We start from the raw sequence: 23,731 nt of genomic DNA on the forward strand, positions 1-23,731 counted from the left end.
ACGTCGGGACTATAAACGGGGCAATAGCCAATAGCTTTCATCTCTTTATTTATTCTGAGCATGCGTGGCACTTTGTCCGTCGGATTTGTGTACACACGATCGGAATTTCCGACAACGGATTTTGTTGTCGGAAAATTTTATCTCCTGCTCTCCAACTTTGTGTGTCGGAAAATCCGATAGAAAATGTCCGATGGAGCCCACACACGGTCGGAATTTCCGACAACACGCTCCGATCGGACATTTTCCATCGGAAAGTCCGACCGTGTGTACGGGGCATTAGTCTTTGATAGCTGATTGTAGTGGAAATACCAAACGTCAAAGTCACAAGTCTTCACCTGGCTGCTTAAAGTAGATCTAAGTCCAAACTGGACCAAATTTAGTTTGCCAAAGCATTGTGTAAAATTGTGTTTTTACTATTTTTTTTTTAATCTCACAGCTGCTAATCTCCTTCAGCCTGTTCTAGCCACTTCCCATGTACATGCACTCAATCCAGTGTCAGCTGCACATCACTGTTCTGGGCTGGCTTCCTGATAATGACAATGATGGAACATATCTGTGCAATACGTGTCAGCATGGCAGCTTTTGGTCTCAACCAGTGCATGTGATAAGATGACAATGCAGGACCAAAAGAGTTGTCACTCATTAACAGCAGGCAAACAAACATCTTAATGGCAGACTCATCAGGTATTAATTAATGAAAGCTGCAATATTAGTTTAGATTTGAAATTACATTAAAATCAAATTGTACGTTTGAACAAAATGTGACCAATAAACTCAGGCTTGCACGCTTTTCAAAGTTCCCCTTGTCCCAGCAAGAAAACTGTTAGCCTGGAGGCTGCTGTCTATGGACCCCTGCTATCTGTATGAGAGCAGTGGGGTAGAGTTACTAAAACTGGTGCACTCAGAATTTAGTGCTGCTGTGTATGGTAGCCAATTGGCTTCTAACTTCAGCTTGTTCAATTAAGCTTTAGCAATAAAACCTGGAAGATGATTGGTTTCTATGCAGAGTTGCACCAGATTTTGCACTCTCTAGTTTTCGTAAAAAAACAAAAACAAAACAGTGTTCTCTGTACAGCACTCCTCAATGCAAAGCTCATGCTTCCATATGAACGCACCACTGAAGTTCTAGGCAAGCAAAGGGCATGTCAAAACGATGCACAGAGAAAGCTCCACTCATGCAGAGCTGCAGCCTCCAACCAGCATTAAAGCCTGCTATAGACAGTTCGAATCTCAGCCGGTACAGCAGGGACAGAGGAAATTAGGGATTCAAACAATGTATGGGCAGGCTGATTGTACCCAATTTGAATGATCAACTTGGGTACAACCAGCCTGTTGGATTTTTAATGCGATTATTGACAGCAGCTATAGCTGCTAAAACACTGTGTGTTCTCCTGGTCGGGAGAACACAATAGATCTGTGGGAAGGATTAGATCCATCCAGGGCTTTTTTTCAGCTGGAACTTGGTGGAACTCATTTCCACCACCTTTGTCTTAGGCCCTCTGCTCCCTGCTCACCACTATCACTAGTAAACACAGAAGTCTGGCTTCTGTGTTTATAAGTGAAAGCCTGTCTCCCAATGGCTCCCACAGATCCGATCTTCTGAGTGGCTCCCTCTGAGTGCAGGATAGGAACAAGGGAAATGCAGGTGCCCGGGGTGTAGTGCAGATGCCGACACCCCCACTGTATGGTCTCCCTGCAAGTGAGAGGGGCAGAGCCACCTACAGAAGGCGAGGAGGTACTAGAGCCAACTGGGTGTTTCAGTGTAATACACCAACAAAAGTAAGACACGTAAGAGATGGTGGAGGGGTGGGGGCAGAGGAGGGGAGGGTTGTATGCAGAGGTCAGACCTGAAGAGGGGTGAAAGTGTAATGTGGATGGGGGTCGCAGAGATAAGCAGCTGGGGAAGAATGCTGAACTCTGCACTCTGTGTGTAGTGCACCCCTGAACTCTGCACTTTGTTTGTAGTAAACCCCTGTACTCTGTACATAGCACACCCCTGAACTCTGCACTATGTACGTAAAGCACCCCTGAACTCTGAACTATGTACGCAATGCACCCTGAACTCTTCACTATGTACATAGCACACTCCTGAACTCTTCACTATGTACGTAGCGCACTTCTGAACTCTTCACTATGTATGTAGTGCACTCCTGTGCTGTGCACTAACACCACCCCCCCAAACTCTACACTTTGTACATAATGCACTCCTGGTATTTAATGCCCCTTTAAGGCCCTCCCACTGTTAGTGAAATTTGTCCACACCCACTATTTCATGCAGTTTGGAGGGTGTAGGTGAGGGTTTTGAGGGGTCGTGCTTCAGTTCCTGCTCCTATTTTCTGAGAAAAAAAGCCCTGGATCCATCTAAGGCAAGCTTCAGGCTTCGTTCCCACTAGTGCATTGCGAGAACACGTACAAAATCAGCACCCCCACGCATTTTGCAAATACACACACGAAACCATATGTTTTGGTGTGGCACCATTTTTTAAATGGTGCAGGCAGGCACGTTTTTAGTGCGTTTCTTGCACATAGGGCAACCGACTGAAATGAATCGGCTGTTCTGAATGCGACATGCTGAGAAGCTCAAAAAAGCACATGCGTTCGTTCGCACCTCCATAGTGGGAACAGAGCCTTCTGTATGACTGCATTGCAAGTCACCTAGTGAATGTGCATGTACATTCATTCTGTGTAAATGGGCAAAAAACAAACACGTTATTTCACTGTTCCCAGTGCTGTATGAATGACTTCAAATGATTTTAAATGGAAAATACTACATTTGGTCACTATATGACACTAAATATCATTGGAAATTCATATGATACTTAGCAGCATCCAGTGGCCAAATGCAGTATTTTCAAATTTAAATAAATTAAACACATGCAACCAGCACAGAAAATACCTAATAACATTAATTTTTTTTGCCCCAGTCACACAGAATGAATGTACAAGCACTTTCTATGGGTGACTTGCTATGCAAATTTTTTATAAATACAACCCTTACTATTTTCATGCAGCATAAGTTTATTGGTAACATTTTTCTAAAAATACTATGTTAAAGCTTATATGAGATTTTAGTGATTTTGTTTAGACCTATTTTAAGGGGCTATATGGTTGATTTACTAAAGGCAAATCCACTTTCCAGTACAAGTGCACTTGGAAGTGCAGTCGCTTTAGATCTGAGGGGAAGATCTGAAATGAGGGGAAGCTCCTCTGATTTTATCATCCAATCATGCACAAGCAAAAATGCTGTTTTTTTTATTTTCCTTGCATGTCCCTCCCAGATCTACAGTGACTGCACTTCCAAGTGCACTTGCAGTGCACTTGTAGTGCAAAGTGGATTTGCCTTTAGTAAATAACCCCCCCCGTGCCTTGAGACACGGCCTAAAGCTTCTATAAGGTTAGCTATTAAAGATGCTACTCACAGGCAGTGATTTAATAAAGGAATATGATGTACTCCTTTATTAGAATGTACTCCTTGTCAGATCAACCTCATCATGTTGCACATAGGCGCCTAAGGCAATACAATGTAAAATTTGGGGGTATTTCCCTGCAAGAAAGCCACAGGTGCAGTGTACAGCCACCTCCTGTTTGCGTGTATACACCTGTGCTTGTGCAAACACAATAATGTGTATGGATGTATGACCCTGAATGTAGACTGTCTGTGTCAGGCGTTGTACATCCATACGGATACGCATGTTTACACAAGTATGAACATATACCCTCCATTGATTTCTAGGGGTAGCTGTATGCAGCACCTCTGGCTCCAGGGTAGGGAAAATGCCTAAATGTTATGCTATATGGCCCCAGATGCCGGTGCGCATTTAGACAGAATGGATGTGGAAGGTCTGAATAAAATATACATTGGCTGCCGTTTCTGTTGCAATATTAAGGGGCTTAAAGCTTAACTCCAGTTAAAGACTATATTTGGACACTTGCACTATAAAAATAAATTACTACAAATGAAATGTGTCCCATGCCTGGATGCCGCTGGGGTTGATAAAATTCTTACTTTTATTCAGCCCACACACTACAGTAAGCACTGAACATCAGGCACTGAGAATTATAGTTCTGGTTGGAGTACATTTCTCACAGCAGGTCACTTACTTTGCTCCTCTTCCATTCAGGAAACTTATACTTTTCTATGAAAACAGGGCATTCTATGATTGGAGGAGGGGAGATTGTAAAATTAATTCGTACCTCCTACAATCACAGAATGCCTTGTATTCTTTGAAAAGAATACAGGACATTTTTTGAAAAGAAGAAATGCCTGTGAGAACTATACTCCAGCCAGAACTGTACCTCTCAACGCCAGATAGACGTGTGCCGGGTACACACAGGAAGTTTCTGTTTTCTTTTTTCGACCCAGTGGGCTAAACAAAAAAAAACAGATCGCCGTACTAACACATCCGGTCTTACTGTGGTGATCTCCCTGCTGAGCTACTCTGTTCTGACAGGGGGGCTGCCCCCCTGCTAGAACACACTGGTCAGCGCTTGCAGCCATTGGCTGCAAGCGCTGACTAGGTACGATCGACTGCTGGTTTTCCAGCATGCTTGTTTGACAGAAGCCGGTGTCAGGGCATCAGAGATGTCGAACGAGGAGCTGCTGAACTGACTGTTTTTTTTTTTTTTGGCCCGTGTTTACCTAGCTCTACTGTAGTGTGCTGGCTGAATAAAAGTAAGAATTTTACCAAACCCAACAGCAGCCACACATGGGACACACATTATTAGTGGTAATTTATTTTTACAGTGCAAATGTCCAAAAATTGTTTCAAGCTGTAGGTTCTACAGTCATTTCTCAACGCAAATCTGTGCAAAATCTTAAGCGATTTTCTAGTGTCAATGAAAATATTTTCATGGACATTAAAGAGGGAAATGCTGATCTAATTTTATAGGGATAATAATGTCCTGAATTGCTGAGTCAGGCAAAAAATAGCAGCAGTAAGTGCAGTGCACTGGCGAGAAAGCAGTTTGAGATGCAATTCCTGGTCTTCCCTCTCAGCAGCCTTCTTAGCTGCTTGTACAAACTGGTGGTATGTGCATATTAAATCACAGAGATTAGTCTGGACATCAGCTTGTCTTTTGTTGCATTTCATACAACTGGAAAATTGGAGACACACATCTGTCATGTGCACTAAACTGTAGAATGTTTCTTCCACAGCTTGGTAAATCTCCTCTGAAGTTTGATTTGGTCTAAGCACATTCTGTGATGCTGACATGACATTCCGAGAAACAATACAAAGACTAGATTTTTGTTCTGAGAACAGAGCAGCACATTTGTTCTCTGCATGTGGTTTACGCTTGTTTTTATATTCCTCTAAAATTTTTTGAAGATCCAGGACAATGTCTTTCAGCTTGCCAAAGCCCATAGGAGAATCGTGTATTCTGGTTCTTAAGAGATCCAGAGCTTCACAGTGCTCTATAGAGGGTGAGTTTTTGCTAGAAAGAGTATTTTTTCCAAAGAAAGAATTTCCAGATCTAGGTGGTATTGTCTTAGGTGATGGTGACACAGTTCCAGCAAAGTCAATAAGTTCATCCTCGGCATCATTGTCTATAGGGCGAAAACAGTTGGCGTAGGATAAATGGCAGCTACAGCTTCCTACTTTGGAGATCTTAGGGCTCTTTTGTTCTGAATCATAAAGATCTACACATCTGTTTTCTAATACTTCCACCCGCCTAATACTCTTGCTGGCAGAATCTGGACTTTTTGGTATGAGTAACTGTGCTTCTGAAATGCAGTTCTTTTTGTTTAGTAAATGCCCCTCATAGCCTTTATCTGAGCTTATGGTTTCAGCACATGAGTCTATTATTTCATCATTTTCATCATAACAGAGTTCCAGAGTATCCCCTGATGTACCAGAGGAACACACCGATGGAGACAAGCAGCCCTTCCTCTCATTGGAATTCCTTGTCATATCTGTTGACTCCATTGATGTTAGGTAGTCTGGCTCTTGGTTTGTTAAGAGATGCATTGTCTCTTCACAAGGTGGTCCTTTGGTTACTGCAGCCCCTCCATCTTTAAAGGAGTTTATAGGAAAACTGGTAAAAAGGTCAGCAATTCCCTTGAACTCAGAAAGTAAGTCTGTAGCACTGGGGAAACTAAACAACTTTCGTGGTTTTGAACTTTGAGAACTCTCATTATCAACTGTTTCTTTTTCTGAAATGTCTCCTTCAGAATTCATAAACTCATTTTTGATTGTTTTGTGCTTGGACTGTTGGGGGGCTTCTGAATGTGCAATGTATGGTAACATTCTGTCACTGGGAGTGGACAACAACATAGAAACAATGTTTTTTTCCTTTTCTACTTCATTTTCAAATATGTTTCCAAATACAGCCTTAGCATCCTCTGTGATGTCCTCTGTATGTCTTGTTAAGCCCTCTGTAGTGTTATCATCCGGTACCAAGGCAAAGTGTGAGAGGCCACAAATATCAGTGTTGTCCAGCTCTAGTGACACTTGAGATGGACTAACTCGGCCATTTTCTTCAGAAATATAACAGTTGGGTGTGTTATCTGCATTACTACATCCATGGACACCATATTTACCATTCTGGGTTCTTTCTGTGACTCCAGAGTCACTTTTGAAACGTATAGCTGATATGGAAGATGATACAGATTCAGTAACTGACTTGGTCTCCATGGTATCAGGCTCCATTTCCATTAGGTTTGGTGAATGTGTTCTACTTTTGGACTTTAATATGGGTTTGCGTAAAAGTGGTTTCGTTTCAAGCAGAGCTGGTTCAGCCTCAATATCTTTTAATGAAGAAACTGTAGGAGAATGGGACTCTGTAGGAAGGTGAGATTCTTTTTCAAAGCAACATACATGGTCCATGTTCTCCAAAGAGTTGGAGGGGGACAAAGGGAATGTGACCAGAGAGGTATAGTCCGTCTGCAAGTATGATCTTCTTTTCCGTAACATCTTTGATGGTTTCTTTGATGGCTTTTCTTTTCCGCATTTCTCAGAAGAATTTTGCTCATTTGACCTACCTGATGCACTATCTGGGTAGAGAAATGATGTTTCTGATTGTTCACCTGCAAAAGACAGAAAGAACTTGAGTTGTTTGTTGTAAACTCTCAAATGTGAAAAAAAAAATAAAAAAATCGAGGCTGAATATCAATTAGGATAAGGCCTTGTTCACATGGGCTTAAATAAGCGTACCCCTGTGCAAGGTGTGCTGTGCATCCCCATGCAGGAAGTCCAACTCTTGTCAATTGGAACGCAGCAGCTGCATGGACACAGCCCCTGCTCCCAATCTGACATCTGTGTGGATGCAGGTGCATGTCCCCAAGCGCATACTGTCTGTGTTCAAGCCCCCACGCCTGCACTGGCATGGCTGTCAAATTGGGAGCAACGGCTGTGACTGTGCAGCCGGTGAGTCCTAAATGACATGAATATGACTGCCTACATGGGGATGCACGGGACACCTGTGCATCACCAAGCGGGCAAACATGATCCTCGCATGAGTATACAATGCAGTACACCCGTGTGAACAAGGTCTTAGGCTGAAATAAATAATACAATTACTGAAATAACTGCTATTTTATTTACCATCCATGGCAGCCTTTAGATCATCATCATTTACCAAGTACTTTGGGAGTACAACAGAAAGAAGACACATTTGCCATGTACAGCGCCTTGAAAAAGTATTCATAACCCTTTGAAATTTTACACATTTTGGCATGTTACAACCAAAAAAGTAAATGTATTTAATTGGGATTTTATGTGATAGACCAACACAAAGTGTCACATAACTGTGAAGTAGAAGGAAAATGATAAATGGTTTTCAACATTTACTACAAATAAATATCTGAAAAGTGTGGCGCGCATTTGTATTCAGCCCCTCTGAGTCAATACTTTGTAGAATCACCTTTCATTGCAATTACAGCTGCAAGTCTTTCTGGGTATGTCTCTACCAGCTTTGCACATCTAGAGAGTGACATTTTTGCCAATTCTTCCTTGCAAAAAAGCTCAAGCTTTGTCAGATTGGATGGAGAGCATCTGTGAACAGCAATTTTCAAGTCTTGCCATAGATTCTCAATTGGATTTAAGTCTGGACATTGACTGGGCCATTCTAACAGATAAATATATGCTTTGATCTAAACCATTACATTGTAGTTCTGGCTGTATGTTTAGGGTCGTTGTCCTTCTGGAAGGTAAACCTCCACCCTAGTCTCAAGTCTTTTGCAGACTCTAACAGGTTTTCTTCTAAGATTGTCTTGTATTTGGCTCCATCTATCTTCCCATCAGCTCTGACCAGCTTCCCTGTCCCTTCTGAAGAAAAGCATCCCTACAACATGATGCTGCCACCACCATGTTTCACAGTGGGGATGGTGTGTCCAGGGTGATGTGCAGTCTTAGATTTTCGCCACACATAGCGTTTTGCTTTTAGGCCAAAAAGTTGAATTTTGGTCTCATCTGACCAGAGCACCTTCTTCCACATGTTTGCTGTGTCCCCCACATGGCTTCTCACAAACTGAAAATGGGTCTTATAACCTAACCCTGCTTAAAACTTCTCCACAACGTTATCCCTGACCTGTCTGGTGTATTCCTTGGCCCTCATGATGCTGTTTGTTTACTAAGGTGCTCTAACAAACCTCTGAGGGTTTCACATAATAGCTGTATTTATATTAAGATTACATTTCACACAGGTGGACTCTATTTACTAATTAGGTGACTTCTGAAGGCAATTGGTTCCACTAGATTTTAGTTAGGGGTATCAGCATAAAGGGGCTGAATACAAATGCACACCACACTTTTCAGATATTTATTTGTAATAAATGTTGAAAACCAATTATCATTTTCCTTCTACTTTACAATTATGTGCCACTTTGTGTTGATCTATCACATAAAATCAATTATATTTAAAATTTGGTTGTAACATGACAAAATGTGGAAAATGTTATGGGCATATAAATACTTTCTTTTTTTTTTCAATCAAATCATTTTTTTATTTATATTATTAAACATACATACAGACAAATAACCATATTTAAATCATATAGGGATAAATACCCCCCCAACCCCCCAAAAAAGAAGAAAATACTTTCAATTACATATATTATGTCAAATTAATCCATAAAGTATCCCAGATAGGAAAGCACACAATACAAACAAACATTGCACTTCTCGGACTAAAATAGCTTAGCATATAGTAAACAAAACCTAATATTATATAGCGACAAGGAAACATTTTACACGTCAGATTCTTCACCCCTGATATCGAGCATCAGACTATAGTAACTTTCTCCATGCAGCATCAAATTATCTTTCTTTTACGTGCTCATTTCTTCTCTTCTACTCTTCACCCCTCCACCTCTGCGCTGCGCTCCCATCTATCTCCTCTATCTTCTCTTCTACTCTTCACCCCTCTACCTCTGCTCTTTGCTCCCATCTATCTCCTCTACCTTCACTCCTCTCCATCTACTCATATAGTTGATTACTAGGTTCTATCCAACATGACCATATTTTACCAAACCTTTGGGGTGTACCTCTAAGCTTATATGTTAATTTTTCTCTTTTAAGTATATAGTTAAGTTTCTCAACCCATTGTTTATGGGTTGGAGGATCAGCAGATGACCATTTTTGTAAAATAACGTGCTAAATATAAGGATCTTATCCACATAGTATGCATCTCTACTGGTAACGCTCCATCGGGCATTATTCCCAGTAGTGCAAGTTTGGGCGTCCCTGTTATCTCAGTGGAGCATAATAAATTTAGGGTTATAAATATTTTTTCCCAGTAACGATGAAGCTTTGGACATCGCCAGAGCATGTGGATAAGAGATCCATTAACCTGTTCAGATCTGCTTTGCCGGGAGGCCGTCTATTGACGTCCTCCCCTTTCAAAGCTGGCCACGCCCCCCCGAAGGGGGCGCGCGGTGCGCGCTGTGATCACCCGAGTCAATGATACTCGGGTGATCACAGATCCGAGTAAGGGGCCGATCCTAGCCCCTTACCACGTGCAGTCAGCCAATGACAGCTGGTCATGTGATGTAAACAGAGGATCGGTAATCGTTTTTTTTTTCTTCTCACGCTGACAAAACGATCGCCGGCTTCAGTTTGAATTGACATCGGTCCCGAAGAGGAAGAGGCGAAGCTGCCTCATATGTGCCCACAAGTACCGCCTGCAAGTGCCACCTGCCAGTGCCACAAATCAGTGCCCACAGTGCCCCCAATCAGTGCCCACAGTAGTAAGTGCCAGCAATCAGTGCCCACAAGTGCCACCTATCAATGCCCACCAGTGGTGCCAATCAGTGCCTCATCAGTGCCACCTAGCAGTGCTGCCTCTCAGTGTCACCTACCAGTGCCGATCAGTGCCTATCACTGCCACCCATCAGTACCCATCACTGCCACCCATCAGTGCCCATCAGTGTCAGCTATCAGTGCGAGCTATCAGTGCCACCTATTAGTGCCCTTCAGTGCCACATATCAATGCCCTTCAGTGCCGCCCATCAGTGCCACCCATCAGTGCGAGCTATCAGTGCCACCTATTAGTGCCCTTCAGTGCCACATATCAATGCCCTTCAGTGCCGCCCATCAGTGCCACCCATCAGTACCCACCAATGCCATCTATCAGTGCCCACCAGTGCCCCCTCATCAGTGCCCACCTGTGTCGCCTATCAGTGCCCATCAGTGTAGCCTATCAGTGCCCATCAGTGTAGCCTATCAGTGCCCATCAGTGTAGCCTCACCAGCGTACATCAATGAAGGAGAAAAATTACCTGTTTGCAAAATTTATTAACAAAATATAAAACGGTTTTGTATTTTTTTTTTATCTGCCTTTTTTAATTATTTTAACAAAAAATAAAAAACCCAGAGGTGATCACATACCACCAAAGGAAAGCTCTATTTGTTGGGAAAAAAATGATAATATTTCATTTAGGTACAGTGTATGACCGCACAGTTGTCGTTCTAAGAGTGACAGCACTAAAAACTTAAAACCTTGGTCTGGGCAGGAGGGGGGTTTAGGTGCCCAGTAAGCAAGGGGTTAAATAGAGAGCATCGCAGGCATAACGGTGTTATATATTTTCCCCAAGCATAGAGTTTGTGTGGGGTGTAATTAGCCCTATGTATGATAAAGAGCTGAGATAACCTTTGGGAGGGCGAGAGAGATGTCTTGGCAAGGGTTTCCAGGGCACGTGTCCAGTCCTCCTCATAGATCCTCGATGTCTCCTTGCCACCGGGCAAAACAATTTTTTTGTTTTCCAGTATTCTCTATTATTTGTAAATTAGAGTAAAGGTCTCCTATTAATCCTCGTTTCCTGCAGGTAACCGAAATTGCCTTTGATAGTATTTTAGAGTGTTTATACTGTAATTGGATTTTTGAGCTTTGGATTTGTAATGCGTGGCGTAATTATGATATTGGTAGAAGTTTTTGTTCGTTAACTGATAGTGGTCTTTTATTATATTAAAAGGAAGTAAAACATCCCCTTCATATAACTTATACAAAAATATTATGCACGCTTTTTTGTAGTTATCCCATATAGGCATATGTTTCGTATACCCCACTGCTTCCTATACCCTATGAATCAAGAAAAAAGTAGGGAATTTTCTTTTATTATAAAAGTGGTGAGCTACTATTAATTGAACTGTAGCGCTGGTAGATTTGCAATCTACAGCATGTTAGGTAAATTTAGTAAATTGTGTGTTAGGATGGTTAAAAGTTCGCCTCTGTTCCAGCTTGGCTGACGTTGCAGGTGTTTCCGTGCTGACCGGTGGGTGTCGCTGTTACCACTAGTCAGGGTTGTAAAGGCAACGTGTTGAAGCGTATGGATGCTCCTCTGTCCCGGAGGCACGCTCGGTGGAGGTGGTCCTCCGAGTTGCATTCTGGGCGAGGGTATTTATGGGACAGACGCCATATTTTGGGGTTCATTTTACAGCCACCTGCTGGCCCTCCTGGCCGACGGGTATGCGTTAAGGAGCTACCTCGTGGTCCTCCGTCCGGGAGGCCCACGATACTGCGGCGCACTGGTGGGTCCAGAGGCCTGTCTGGAGCCTGCCACTGCGGCCGAGGAATGGTCCTGAGCTGTCGGTCCTGTGTGACGAAGCTGGACAACCGAGGAGATCCCAGGGGAGGACCCGTCTTGGAGAGATCACGCCACATGCTGGTCTATAGAGGGGCCTGGTGACTCGGTTGGAGGACGTATCCAAAAGTAACTATACAGCATAGTGTTGCCGGCTCGGCTTAAAGGTTCAAGCACTGTAACTGACTTTCACTACCGTAAATCTATACATCTTGTGGCAGAGGATCGTACGGATTTTTATTTCCAAACAAGTCTGTGGCAGAGACTTTGATTTGTGCTGCGTACTGGCTGCTAGACCGGTGAGAGAGGCCTTTTCAGACGAGCAAGGAGTGTGTCCCACGAGGGGAGCGCAATATCAAATAGTATTTGAATCCTACCAGGACATTTTGTCAAGAGAACCCTTTCAGAGAATATTTGAGTTTCTTCTGCGAGTTTCCTTTCTACCTCTTTCCTGCTACTTCCTAAGTCGTTTGTTTAATAAAGCATTGAAAACGTACTCCAGTGTTGGTGCGTGTGTCGTCCCGAAGTAAACTCAACAGAACCCTAGATCCGGTGCAGGTGAAACAGAGGGAAGCAGAGTGAAGGTAACAGACCCGCTTAAACTAGCAGCTCCACCGTGAGTTAGTGCTACAGAACTAAAGGGTATTTTTTGAATTGGAATATTATTATCTTCTGTGTGGGGTCCTGAATGTCCACTACCTCCCAGCCGTGCCAATGTTGTAACTGTGATGCAATATAGTATAATCTTGCATTAGGTATCACAATTCCCCCCTTATCTATGGCCTATTGTAATGTTTCAAATCTAATTCTAGGTTTTCCACCCTTCCACACAAAATCCCCAAAAACCGAGTCGACAGTCCTAAATAATCGTAATGTCAACCATATGGGGCAATTATGCAACACATATAGCATTTGGGGCATCCACACCATCCTCACCAAATTCGCTCTTCCTACCATGGACAACGGGAATTTATTTCATGTTGTCTAAATTTGACAATAAGAGGGAGTATATTCTTATCTGTATATTCTGTAATATTCGGTGTAATTATCACTCCCAAATATTTAAATGATATAATCAGGGCCATCTGATGAGCCTGGTGTGGATGCTCCAAATGCGCAGGGTTCAAAAGCAGCATTATGGACTTCTCCCAAATAATACTGAATCCTGAAATGGATCCATACAAGTCTATAAAGGACATAACTGCGGACAGGGATGGGCCTGTATACCCCAAAAACACTGTCATCTGCATAGAGTGCTATCTTATCTTCGCCTGTAGATCTACGAAATCCCACAACATTTGTAGAAGAGAGAATAGCCTCAGCCAGTGGTTCAATGTCCAGAGCAAAAAGAAGCGGGAATGGGGGACATCCCTGCCTTGTCCCTCTGGCCAAACCCATATCATTTTAAGCGATTCCACAAAAAGACCCACTCCATACTGTCAAATGCTTTAGCCGCATCGAGTGACAGTATAGCTCTGTTTCCCATGTTGTCTGTTGGGAGTTGTAGATTTAAATAGACGCCGGATATTATTCGCTGTAGATCTATTAGCAATAAAGCCCGACTGATCACGATGAATTAATTTTGAAATGCATCTTAATAATCTAATCGCCAGTACCTTTGTCAGCAGCTTGATGTCTGACGTTAACAAAAATATTGTACGGTATGAGTCAGGATTACGTGGGTCCTTACCAGATTTCAATAAGACAATAATTACTGCTTCAGTCATAGAGGGGGGTAATGAACCCACCTTCATGGCATAATTAAAGACATTGAGCAATTCAGGTAACAACACATCCCCATATCTTTTATATATTGCCCCTGGAAGACCATCTGGTCCTGGTGCTTTATTATTAAGTAAATTAGATGCTGCATTTCTTAGCTTGTCCAATGTTAATGGGCCCTCCAAAGCCACCCTTTCACCATTTGAAATGCTTGGTAAATCAATAGTATCAAAGAATCTATTCAGGGACTCCTCCCGGGTAAGATACCTTACTCTTATATAATGCTTGGTAAAATTCCCTGAATACCTCCAATATCTCTGGGGTAGTATCAATCCTCTTATTTGAAGATGATTGTATTTCAATTACATATGATGCCAGCTGCTGAGCTTTAACAATAGTTGCCAATAGGTGTCCTGTCCCCTCACCCTCCTCAAAATATGGTTGTTGTGGAAGAATCTTTTATTTTCTGCCTTCACCTTAGCCACTGCTGCATAATGTAGTTGGCTATGAAGCCATTCTTTTTTAGTATCTTCATTTGGCTTAGTTATATATAGGAATTCAGCCTTCATCATGTTATCAACTATAGTTTTTTCCCACTGCCTAGATTGTTTCTTAATTTTTAATATTTGCGCAATAAAGACACCTCGGAGATACGCTTTCAATGCATCCCAGTATAATAGAAGTGAGACTGAGGTTCTGTTTATATTCTGGTAAGTAATTAATTCAGTCATAGTTCCTTCAGATGGAGAAAAAAGTGACAACCAGTATGGGTTCACCTTCCATAGAGTACATCCTGGACTAGTCCTAAAAGAAAAATTTAGCACTATAGGGGAATGGTCTGAGATACCCCTGGCCTCATACTTAATATCATGAACATATGGGAGCAAGGAGTATGTTCCCAATGCTAAATCTATTCTAGAGAGAGTTTTATAGCTACTAAAAAAGCATGAAAATTGCCTATTTGTTGGATTACGCTGTCTCCAGAGATCTATCAATCCCAATTCCGCCAAATTTCTGGCAAAGGCTGTAAGCCCCAATGAAATTTGCTTATCCGTTATATTGTATTTATCTATTGCGGAATCCATATAGTTATTAAAGTCACCAGCCAATAGGCATTCACTATCTAGTTGATCAGATACAAACTGAATATATTCTTTAAATACTTCCGTTGAATATGGTAGGGGAATATAAATATTTCCAATCACATATGGTCAGCCTGATAATGTACAGTACAAAAAAATAAATCTACCTTTACTATCATCCTTAATGTGTCTACATGTAAAATCCAATCCATTAGATATAAGTATAGAAACTCCTCTGGAGTATGATGTATATGTAGAATGATACTGAATATTAAACTGATTCCGTTTTAAGTAATGCAAGGTGTCAGAGTTTAAATGGGTTTCCTGGAGACATATTATTGAGGGTGAGAATACTTTTTCAAGGCACTATAGGTTCATACAAAAAGATTAGGATAATGAAAATTTCAGATGAATTAAAAAAGACTGGTCAAAATTGACAAGTTAAACCGGGTGCAATTCAAACCTACCAAGTAATGAAATAAATGCATAAGCAAGGTTTGCCTTTAAATAGTCAGTAGATAAAAAGGAATAGACAGCTGATATTAAAAACAACGTTCAACTTTTCCTGTAAAGATAAGGCTTGGCCCATGTCTTTTTGGCTCCAGAACCTCCCTTCTTATTAGTCTTTTAATATTATGGGCTGACTCATTCATTCACAAAGAGGCTTATGCCGCGTACACACGGCCAGACTTCCCAACGGGCTAAACTCCGTCGGCATTTCTGATGGAATGATTTAGAACATGTTCTATATGAGTCCGTTGGAAATGCCGACATAAAAAGTCTGATGTGGCATACACAGGGTCGGAATGTCCGACCGAAAGCTCCCATCTGACTTTTTCTGTTGGGAAGTCCGGCCGTGTGTACGCGGCATTAGACATAATATTCATTAAATTTTTACAGGATTTGGACCAGCCAATTGCTAATGGTCAAGAAAATACAATATGCATAATAATAGCCTAAACAAAAAAATGTAAGGGGTCAATATATATATTACATATGAAATATTCAGTATAGCCTGGGTTCAAATGTATGGGTTATCACATACACTGCTAGGGAGGGTAACTTCACTTGATCTCATGATTCTATGATTTCAACCCTAATACTGGTCAAATAACAAAGCAATAGTCAAAGACTGCTATTTTATGTCAAGGAAAGTAGTGTACATTTTGGGAAAAATATATCTCCAGCTATATTAATTTATAATAAACAATTACTTTTCAGGAAATTAGTCTGACAGGTACTAATGGGACCAGGAAGGGTCTTCTGCAACTAAAAAAATAACAGCTACCTTTCTGTGCATGATCCAATGATGTGCATGAGAGCAGAGGCTCTCTCAGCTCTCTCCCTCCTCATTGGCTCAGACACTGCCATTGGCTCCCCCTGCTGTCAATCACAACCAGTGAGGAGGGAGTGGGGGCTGGGCCGAGCCCCGCTCTGTGTGTCTTATGTACACACAGAGCGGGGTTCGGGAGTGAGCATGCACGAGTGCTCCCATAGTGAACAAGGGGCACTCAGCAGGGGGAAGGATCCAGGATCACCGTCGGGGGACTTGAGAAGAGGAGGATCAGGGCTGCTCTGTCCACAACCATTGCACACAGCAGGTAAGTATACCATGTCTGTTATTTAAAAAAAAATAAAAGTTACGCCTTTACAATCACTTTAATGCATTTTCTGCATTAAGGTAAAAAAACCTTCCATGTCACCTCCCCCTTAAATAATTACCTGAGCTTAAACCAGTTCTGGGCCCAAGAGCAGCGAAGCTGCTCTCTCTCTGTTCTCACTGGACATATAGGCAACAGCAGGAGCCATTGGCTTCTGCTCCTGTCAATCAGATCCTATGAGGAGGGCATGGGGGACAAGGGTAAGCCATGCTGTGTGTGTCAAAAAATGCACACAGCCATGCTCGAGATCTAGCCCACACCTCTGCCCACCTAGCAAGGGGCTTCCTAGGGGGGCAGACACAGAAAGTGAGGAGCAGAGAGCAATGTTTGGGGACTCCAGAAGAGGAGGTTCAGAGCTGCTCTGTGCAAAACTATTGGCATGGTCACTCTGCATTTTCTATGATAATGGTCACTCTGCATTTTCTATGGCATGGTCACTCTGCATTTTCTATGGTAATGGTCACTCTGCATTTTCTATGGTAATGGTCACTCTGCATTTTCTATGGTAATGGTCACTCTGCATTTTCTATGGTAATGGTCACTCTGCACTTCTATGGCATGGTCACTCTGCATTTTCTATGGCATGGTCACTCTGCATTTTCTATGGTAATGGTCCCTCTGCATTTTCTATGGTAATGGTCACTCTGCACTTCTATGGCATGGTCACTCTGCACTTCTATGGCATGGTCACTCTGCATTTTCTATGGCAATGGTCACTCTGCATTTCATGGGCACTGGAAAATGTTTCAGTACACCATTTGGTTCAGAATATTTTTTTTCTTGTTTTCAACCTCTAAAACCTAGGTGCATCTTATGGTCAGGTGCGTCTTATGGAGCAAAAAATACGGTAAATCTTGCCTCGATTAGAATGCATAGTACTAAGCTGCACTTTTTCTGACAAATTAATACTATTTTACCTGGAGAGGTTAGTGTCGGTGTAAATCTGTCTGTAGCATCAAAGAACTCTTCTTCGGAACTGCTGTCACCAAAACCCGGAGGAGGCTCAAGAATAAGCGCATTAACCTCATTATGTGTTTTCCGCCTGCGGCCCTTTTCTTTTAGTTTACTTTCTAGTAATAAATCTTGAACACAGTTGCTCTCAGGGCTACTAGGGATGTTCCTGTCCACACTACTAGCAGGGGAGACATTTGAGCAGAGACTATAGTATTCCATAACATTGCTTTCTGTAAGCTGACATCCAGGAAACATAAGGATTTCATTGTCCTCTCGGCAGTCTGCATCTTTGGGTGATCTAGGTTTTTCCATTATAGTGGTTTCTCTGCTATTGGCCATCTGCAAAAAACAAAGCAATGGATCTGATTCTTCACACCCATCTCCTTTGCATTTCACATCTGAATTATCAGCAAAAACTCCCCGATCTTCTGTAGTTACATCATTTAGGATGGGCGTATAGAATTGGAAGAACTCTGGTCGGCTTGAAGAACAGGTTTCTAAGTCATCCTCTTCCAAAGCATCAATCGAGTCACTGGACCAGCTAATTTTGTAACCCTGGCTTCCTGTGTTGGCTGAATCAGAAGCTTCAGAAATACTGTCAGTATCATTGTTTCCACAATCACATTGGTTCTCCTCAATGACAACACTTTTTTGTGATTCTTCATCTTGTTTCGGCACTTGCACTTCTTCATCTTCTTCCTCTTCTTCCGGCAAAGGTTTAATATTGCGTTGTCTTAAAAACTGGCGTTCTGATGAGAGGTCTAAAGACGAATCAATATCAGATGACTCCTCAGAATCACTGCATGCTCTGGATTCATATCCTTAAAAAAATTAAAATAATTAGATGTTGATATTGTTTTTTATATCAGCAGTACATTAAAAAAAAAAAAGCAGAACGTATATATAATACGTAACAAAAATATGTTTTCTAAAGGGGAATGCCTCAAGAAAGGGACATGTGGGTGGCTTCTGATGACTTATTTGCTTCATGGCTGTCCATCTAATCCTTCTTTCACTATTAAGTGAGTCAATGGCATGGAATGGAGATTTGTCTACCAGGTGTTCCCACACTGATATACATGTGCTTGTTCTAGGTTAGCAATTGACCAAAACGGATATGGATGAAAGCCCAGAGTTTGCATGTACAAAAGAAGTCAGTAGCAGCACAAATATTTTTATCCTGTCTATATTTTAATCTTGTAATAATAACGACAATGTCCTGATGCCATTTATACTATACTCAAATTCAGTGCCGCCAACCTACCAGATTGAAATTTACTGACACGACAGCCAAACTTTACTGGCACAGACAAGGTTTTACTGGCACTTCCAAAAGTTACAAAATTACAAGGGCAAATTTCAGTATTTAGACTACAAATAAGTACAATATGCAATTGGAAATGGCTGCCAGTAAAAATACTGATGGTTGGCAACACTGCTCAAATTGTTCCTCCTCTTTGATATCTTTACTAAAGCTACCTATACATGAGGGTTTCTAAATGTTTGTCAACAAATTATCACATTTTAAGATAATTTTTTTGATATGCAGCTGACAATCTCCAAACTGGGGATTCTGTAATACTAAGTCATTAATTTTACCAACTCTAGAAGATGTATTATTATCTTTCTGCTATATTTAATATAGACCTGGGACAGCACAAAAAAATATAGAGGAATCTGTCCCGAAGGAGGCTGAGATGGTGGAGTGGGGAAACAGTTGTAATCTACAGAATTGGGTTGTCAAACTGAAAGCCCAGCCCTAAAGACTAGACTGGGAAAATGATTCTTTCTGTGTAATCAGAGGAGCTCTGCTGTCAACGTGACAGCTGGCCTGACTGCCTGTTTTAGGGAGTACTGTCAGCTCTTCTGTGACAGAATGCATCAGACCAGCTGCCATAGTGACAGCCGAGCTCCTCTGATTACGCTGGAAGAGATGCAGTTGCAGCTTTCACTCATAAATTATTATTATATGTAAATAATAAAAAAAAATAAAGAAGAAGTTTAACCTCTTATTAACCCTTAAGTAGTTTTTATTAACTCATTTATCAATTTCTTCTCTTATTTTTTTTTTTTTTATACTTTTATTTGTTTTCATAGCTCCACATTAAATAAAAGCTTTCTACAGAAACATAATTTTAATACCTATATAAAAAAAGACAAGTCGCTTAATAAAATGCATGCTTTACAACAGTTATAAGCTACCTCATGTTAGTGAATGCTCACTATGACCAAATCACATTGGTTTAATCGCAGTGCAACAGTCTCCAATTCATTTTGTTTTTCCATGGACCAAAAAGTGGTAATCCTAGGACCAGTGGACAGTGACTGTAATTTCTGCAGTTTGCATCAACCTGACCATTGTATAAAATTCATTCAGAAAGGCAGTAGATGCCTTGCCAATACAAGTGACAATTCAATTTATGAAACATAATGCTGTCTGGGGGGGTGATTAGATGCATCATACATCCCATTTTTTGGTATGTTTTACCTTCTTCGGTAGAAATACGATGAACTTGGCTGTGAGGACACCATTCAAATATAGATGCAGCAGGACTCACTAGCAGCTTACAATACCCAGAAATGAGACATGCGATGTCTTTGGCATTATTTGATTCCAACAATAGAGAAAGAGGCTTTGGAAAAAATAGAGAGTTAGTATGGTGTTCAGTTCTGCTTTTTTCTTTAATAAGTAAAAAATAATGAAACCGGATCAGTGCATTGTTTATCTGATCATTGTTTATAAGGATCTAGCTGGCCTGACTAATTTCATTATAGGAGAGGAATATGGAAGCTGTCATTGTTGTTCTTCAGAAAATTGTTGTTGGCTGGCTGTCATGCTGACCATATTAATTTAAATAGTGTAAAGTGGTTGTAAACCTTTACATATACCCAGTGAAGAGACCATCCTCAGGTGATACACAGAGATGAAACAAATCTTCCTATATAAGTTGTACCTGTTTATCTGCAGTCTTATCTTCTCTAAAGCTGTTCAAAGTGCTGAATTTATAACCTTGTCTAAGAGTTCAGAAAAAAAGGGGAAGGAGAGCTGAAGTTACACTTTGCAGAGCTCAGTGAGGAGAGCTCTGAGAGCTGATTGGAGGGAAGGGGCATGCCCACCTTCACACAGCTCACAGGAACAGAGCTGAGGCTGTCAATCAGCTGAAGATCCCTCCCCTGTCACCATTTTTCTCTTGGTGTCAGGAAAAATTATCAGAAGTGACTCATGCTGATAGCAGAGGAACAAATCAGCAGACAGAAATTACACTTAGTGCTTTTAATTGAGGCAAGTACACACTATAGAGGGATATCCTTTGTTCATTTTTCATGCCTGAGGATTACAACTTTCTTAAGTAACTGACGAGAACAAGTGTTTATTTTAAGGACTTTACTCTGACATTATTACTTTCCTCTCCTCAAACTCGATGTCCTAGTACTGATTTAACCCCTCCCCGCCCCCTAGTGGTTAACCTCTTCACTGCCAGTGTCATTTACACAGGAATCAGTGCATTTTTATAGCACTGATTGCTGTATAAATGACAATGGTCCCAAAAATGTGTCAAAAATGTCCGATGTGTCCGCCATAATGTCGCAGTCACAATAAAAAACGCTGATCGCCGCCATTTAAAAAAAAAGAAAAAATATTAATAAAAATGCCATAAAACTATCCCCTATTTTGTAAACGCTATAACTTTTGCGCAAACCGATCAATAATCGCTTATTGCAATTTTTTTACCAAAAATATGTAGAAGAATACGTATCGGCCTAAACTGAGGAAAGAAAAAATTTTTATATATATTTTTGGGGGATATTTATTATAGCAAAAAGTAAAAAATAATGCGTTTTTTTCAAAATTGTCGCTCTCTTTTTGTTTATAGCGCAAAAAATAAAAAACACAGAGACGATCAAATACCACCAAAAGAAATCTCTATTTGTGGGAAAAAAGGACGTCAATTTTGTTTGGGAGCCACGTCGCACGACCGCAATTGTCAGTTAAAGCGACGCAGTGCCGAATTGCAAAAAGTGCTCTGGTCAGGAAGGGGGTAAATTCTTCCGGGGCTGTCGTGGTTAAAGTGTGTTCTGATTCACCCCTATTGGATACTTTTACTGGTTGTTCTTTTTATAAGAACAACTCTACTCCTCATTTATGGGAAAGTGCATCAATGTCTTTTACAGCTGATCAGGTGAGTAGACAGTTGAGGAGACTTAAAGCAGTAAAATCAGCAGGCCCTGATGGAGTTAGCCCCAGGGTGCTTAGGGCATATGCAGACCAGCTGGGGAGTGTTCTTCAAAGGGTCTTTAACTTGAGCTTGAGTCTACAAAAGGTCCCTGTGTTGTGGAAGATGTCCTGTCTTGTCCCTGTGCCAAAGATACCATGTGCTTGTGGCTCCAAGGATTATAGACCAGTGGCTTTGACCTCCCACATCATGAAGCCCTTGAAGAGACTTGTTTTATATCAGTTACGACCCATGGTTAGTAAATGTTTAGACCCTTTGCAGTTTGCATACCAGCCAACACTGGAAGTTGTTATTGGTAATTTTGTTGAGTTTTTGCATCTTGTTCAGTATATCGTTGTGATCTTGTGTTGTCTTTGTTAAGTGTATCTGTGTCGTAACAATTTCCCTTTGGGATTAATAAAGTATTCTGTATTGTTATGCATAGTGGGTTAGCACAAAAGCTAGACAATTAGCATTTTTACAAGGGCCTCAGAAATGTAAGTCCCATGTTTTTATTGGGAAAGGTTCCCTATAAACTTGGTGTGTAATTTATATTTGTACATGCAAATATTATGTATGCGCATGTGGGTAAATTACTCCCTTGTGTCATAGTGTGCCTTTTGTAAGTTACCCCTTGCTTTGAAATGTATTTGTGTAAATGAGTTATGGTATAGTGTATTTTGTATAAGCTGTAAACTTTTAACGTCTTAGAATTTAGTGTTTACAGATGACAGTATAAAATCTTTTAGCCTCTCCTTCAGCATTTTGCTTTAAAGCTGAACTCCAGGCAGTTGTAAAAGACACAAATTAATGCATATCTTTATTTATAAATGTCTTGTTTCGCCAGCTGCCTTGGGCAGCCTTGTCCAACACATTCCCAGTGCAAGAGTATGGAAATTTGGACATGTTGCATTTTTGCACAATGTGTATCAACGATCTGTAATGCATCACGAACGATGCACTGCAGTGCATTAGAATCACATACAGCCAGTATGAATATGACATATTAAAGCGGTAGCAAACCGCTGTGTGTTTTTTTTTTTTTGCAACCTGCGAGGTAAAGCCATAATGTGCCATTGCATACTAGCACATTATGTAAAACGTACCTTAAAGCGGGGGTCCACCTATCTATCGTTTTTTTTTTTTTTTGAGTTCATTCACAAACTTTTCTTCTCAGCATTACATACTCACATATTGTGTGTAATATGTCCGCCTGTGTCAGATTTCGTCGGAAAGAATAACTTATATTATTCACTGCAGGCGGTTTCCATCTTCATTGTGGGCATTTGAAGCCCACAAGCATTTATTTCCTGGATGTGGTGAATGCTGTGCTCCCAGCATTCACCGCTTGTTCCCGCACATGCTCAGTGGCATCCTGGGAAGCCTGAGACTAGCTCCCAGGAATCTGGGAGAGGCTAGAAACACGCCTACTCCCACGGGAGGAGAACCAGGAAGTGCAAAGAAGAATAGAAAAATAAAAGGTAATTACGGCGATTTAAATTTTTTTAAACGGCATGTCAGCATCTAGGCAAGGAAGAGAATACATACAGATATTGTTCAAAATTTGGGTGGAACCCCGCTTTAAAACAAAGCCATCCAGCTCTGGTCTGTCACTGCTGAGACAGCTTCCATCTTTACCCAGTCTTCCTTCCAGGTTTGCGGACTCAGGCTGTGTGTGTGGCTGAAGCCGAAGTTACGTAACTCCCGCGCATACGCACGGGAGCCACCGCTTATGGCACAGGTATCTGAAGGAACAGCTGCATGTACAGTAAATATCTCCTAAACAGTGCACGTTTAGGAGATATTTTCAGCACCTATAGGTAAGCCTTATTATAGGCTTCTTTATAGGTAAAAAAATAAGGCTTACCTATAGGTAAAAGTCAGAGATGGGAGTTTACTTCCACTTTAAATAATTAAATGTATTCTTTTAAAGGTAAGCAACGTAAGTACCTGAATTTGATTTTGTATCAAATTCTTTCACTCTTTCAATGTTCAGCAGAGCTCAGACAAGGAGAAGTAGAAGCAGCACTAGGAGCCAATCAGTTGTGCTAAAGTGCAAGCAGCATGGTGATAGGAGGAGAGG

The 23,731-nt window shown here is 41.2% G+C and overlaps 1 protein-coding gene across 2 annotated transcripts in view; it reads right to left on the reverse strand.

The window, feature by feature from the left end:
* Nucleotides 1-4,023: 4,023 nt before the first annotated feature.
* Nucleotides 4,024-23,731, reverse strand: part of FRMPD1 (FERM and PDZ domain containing 1) — a 286,616-nt gene continuing 266,908 nt past the window's right edge. For both annotated transcript variants that reach the window (XM_073591547.1, XM_073591539.1), the window contains exons 14-16: nucleotides 19,923-20,067; nucleotides 17,398-18,255; nucleotides 4,024-7,024 (exon numbers count right to left, since the gene is read on the reverse strand). In XM_073591547.1, coding sequence (XP_073447648.1) covers nucleotides 4,884-7,024; nucleotides 17,398-18,255; nucleotides 19,923-20,067 — 3,144 coding nt within the window. In that variant the 3' untranslated portion in view covers nucleotides 4,024-4,883. The remainder of the gene's footprint in view (nucleotides 7,025-17,397; nucleotides 18,256-19,922; nucleotides 20,068-23,731) is intronic.

The sequence above is a fragment of the Aquarana catesbeiana genome, linkage group LG01 (assembly GCF_042186555.1).
Source record: "Aquarana catesbeiana isolate 2022-GZ linkage group LG01, ASM4218655v1, whole genome shotgun sequence".
Lineage (NCBI taxonomy): Eukaryota > Metazoa > Chordata > Amphibia > Anura > Ranidae > Aquarana > Aquarana catesbeiana.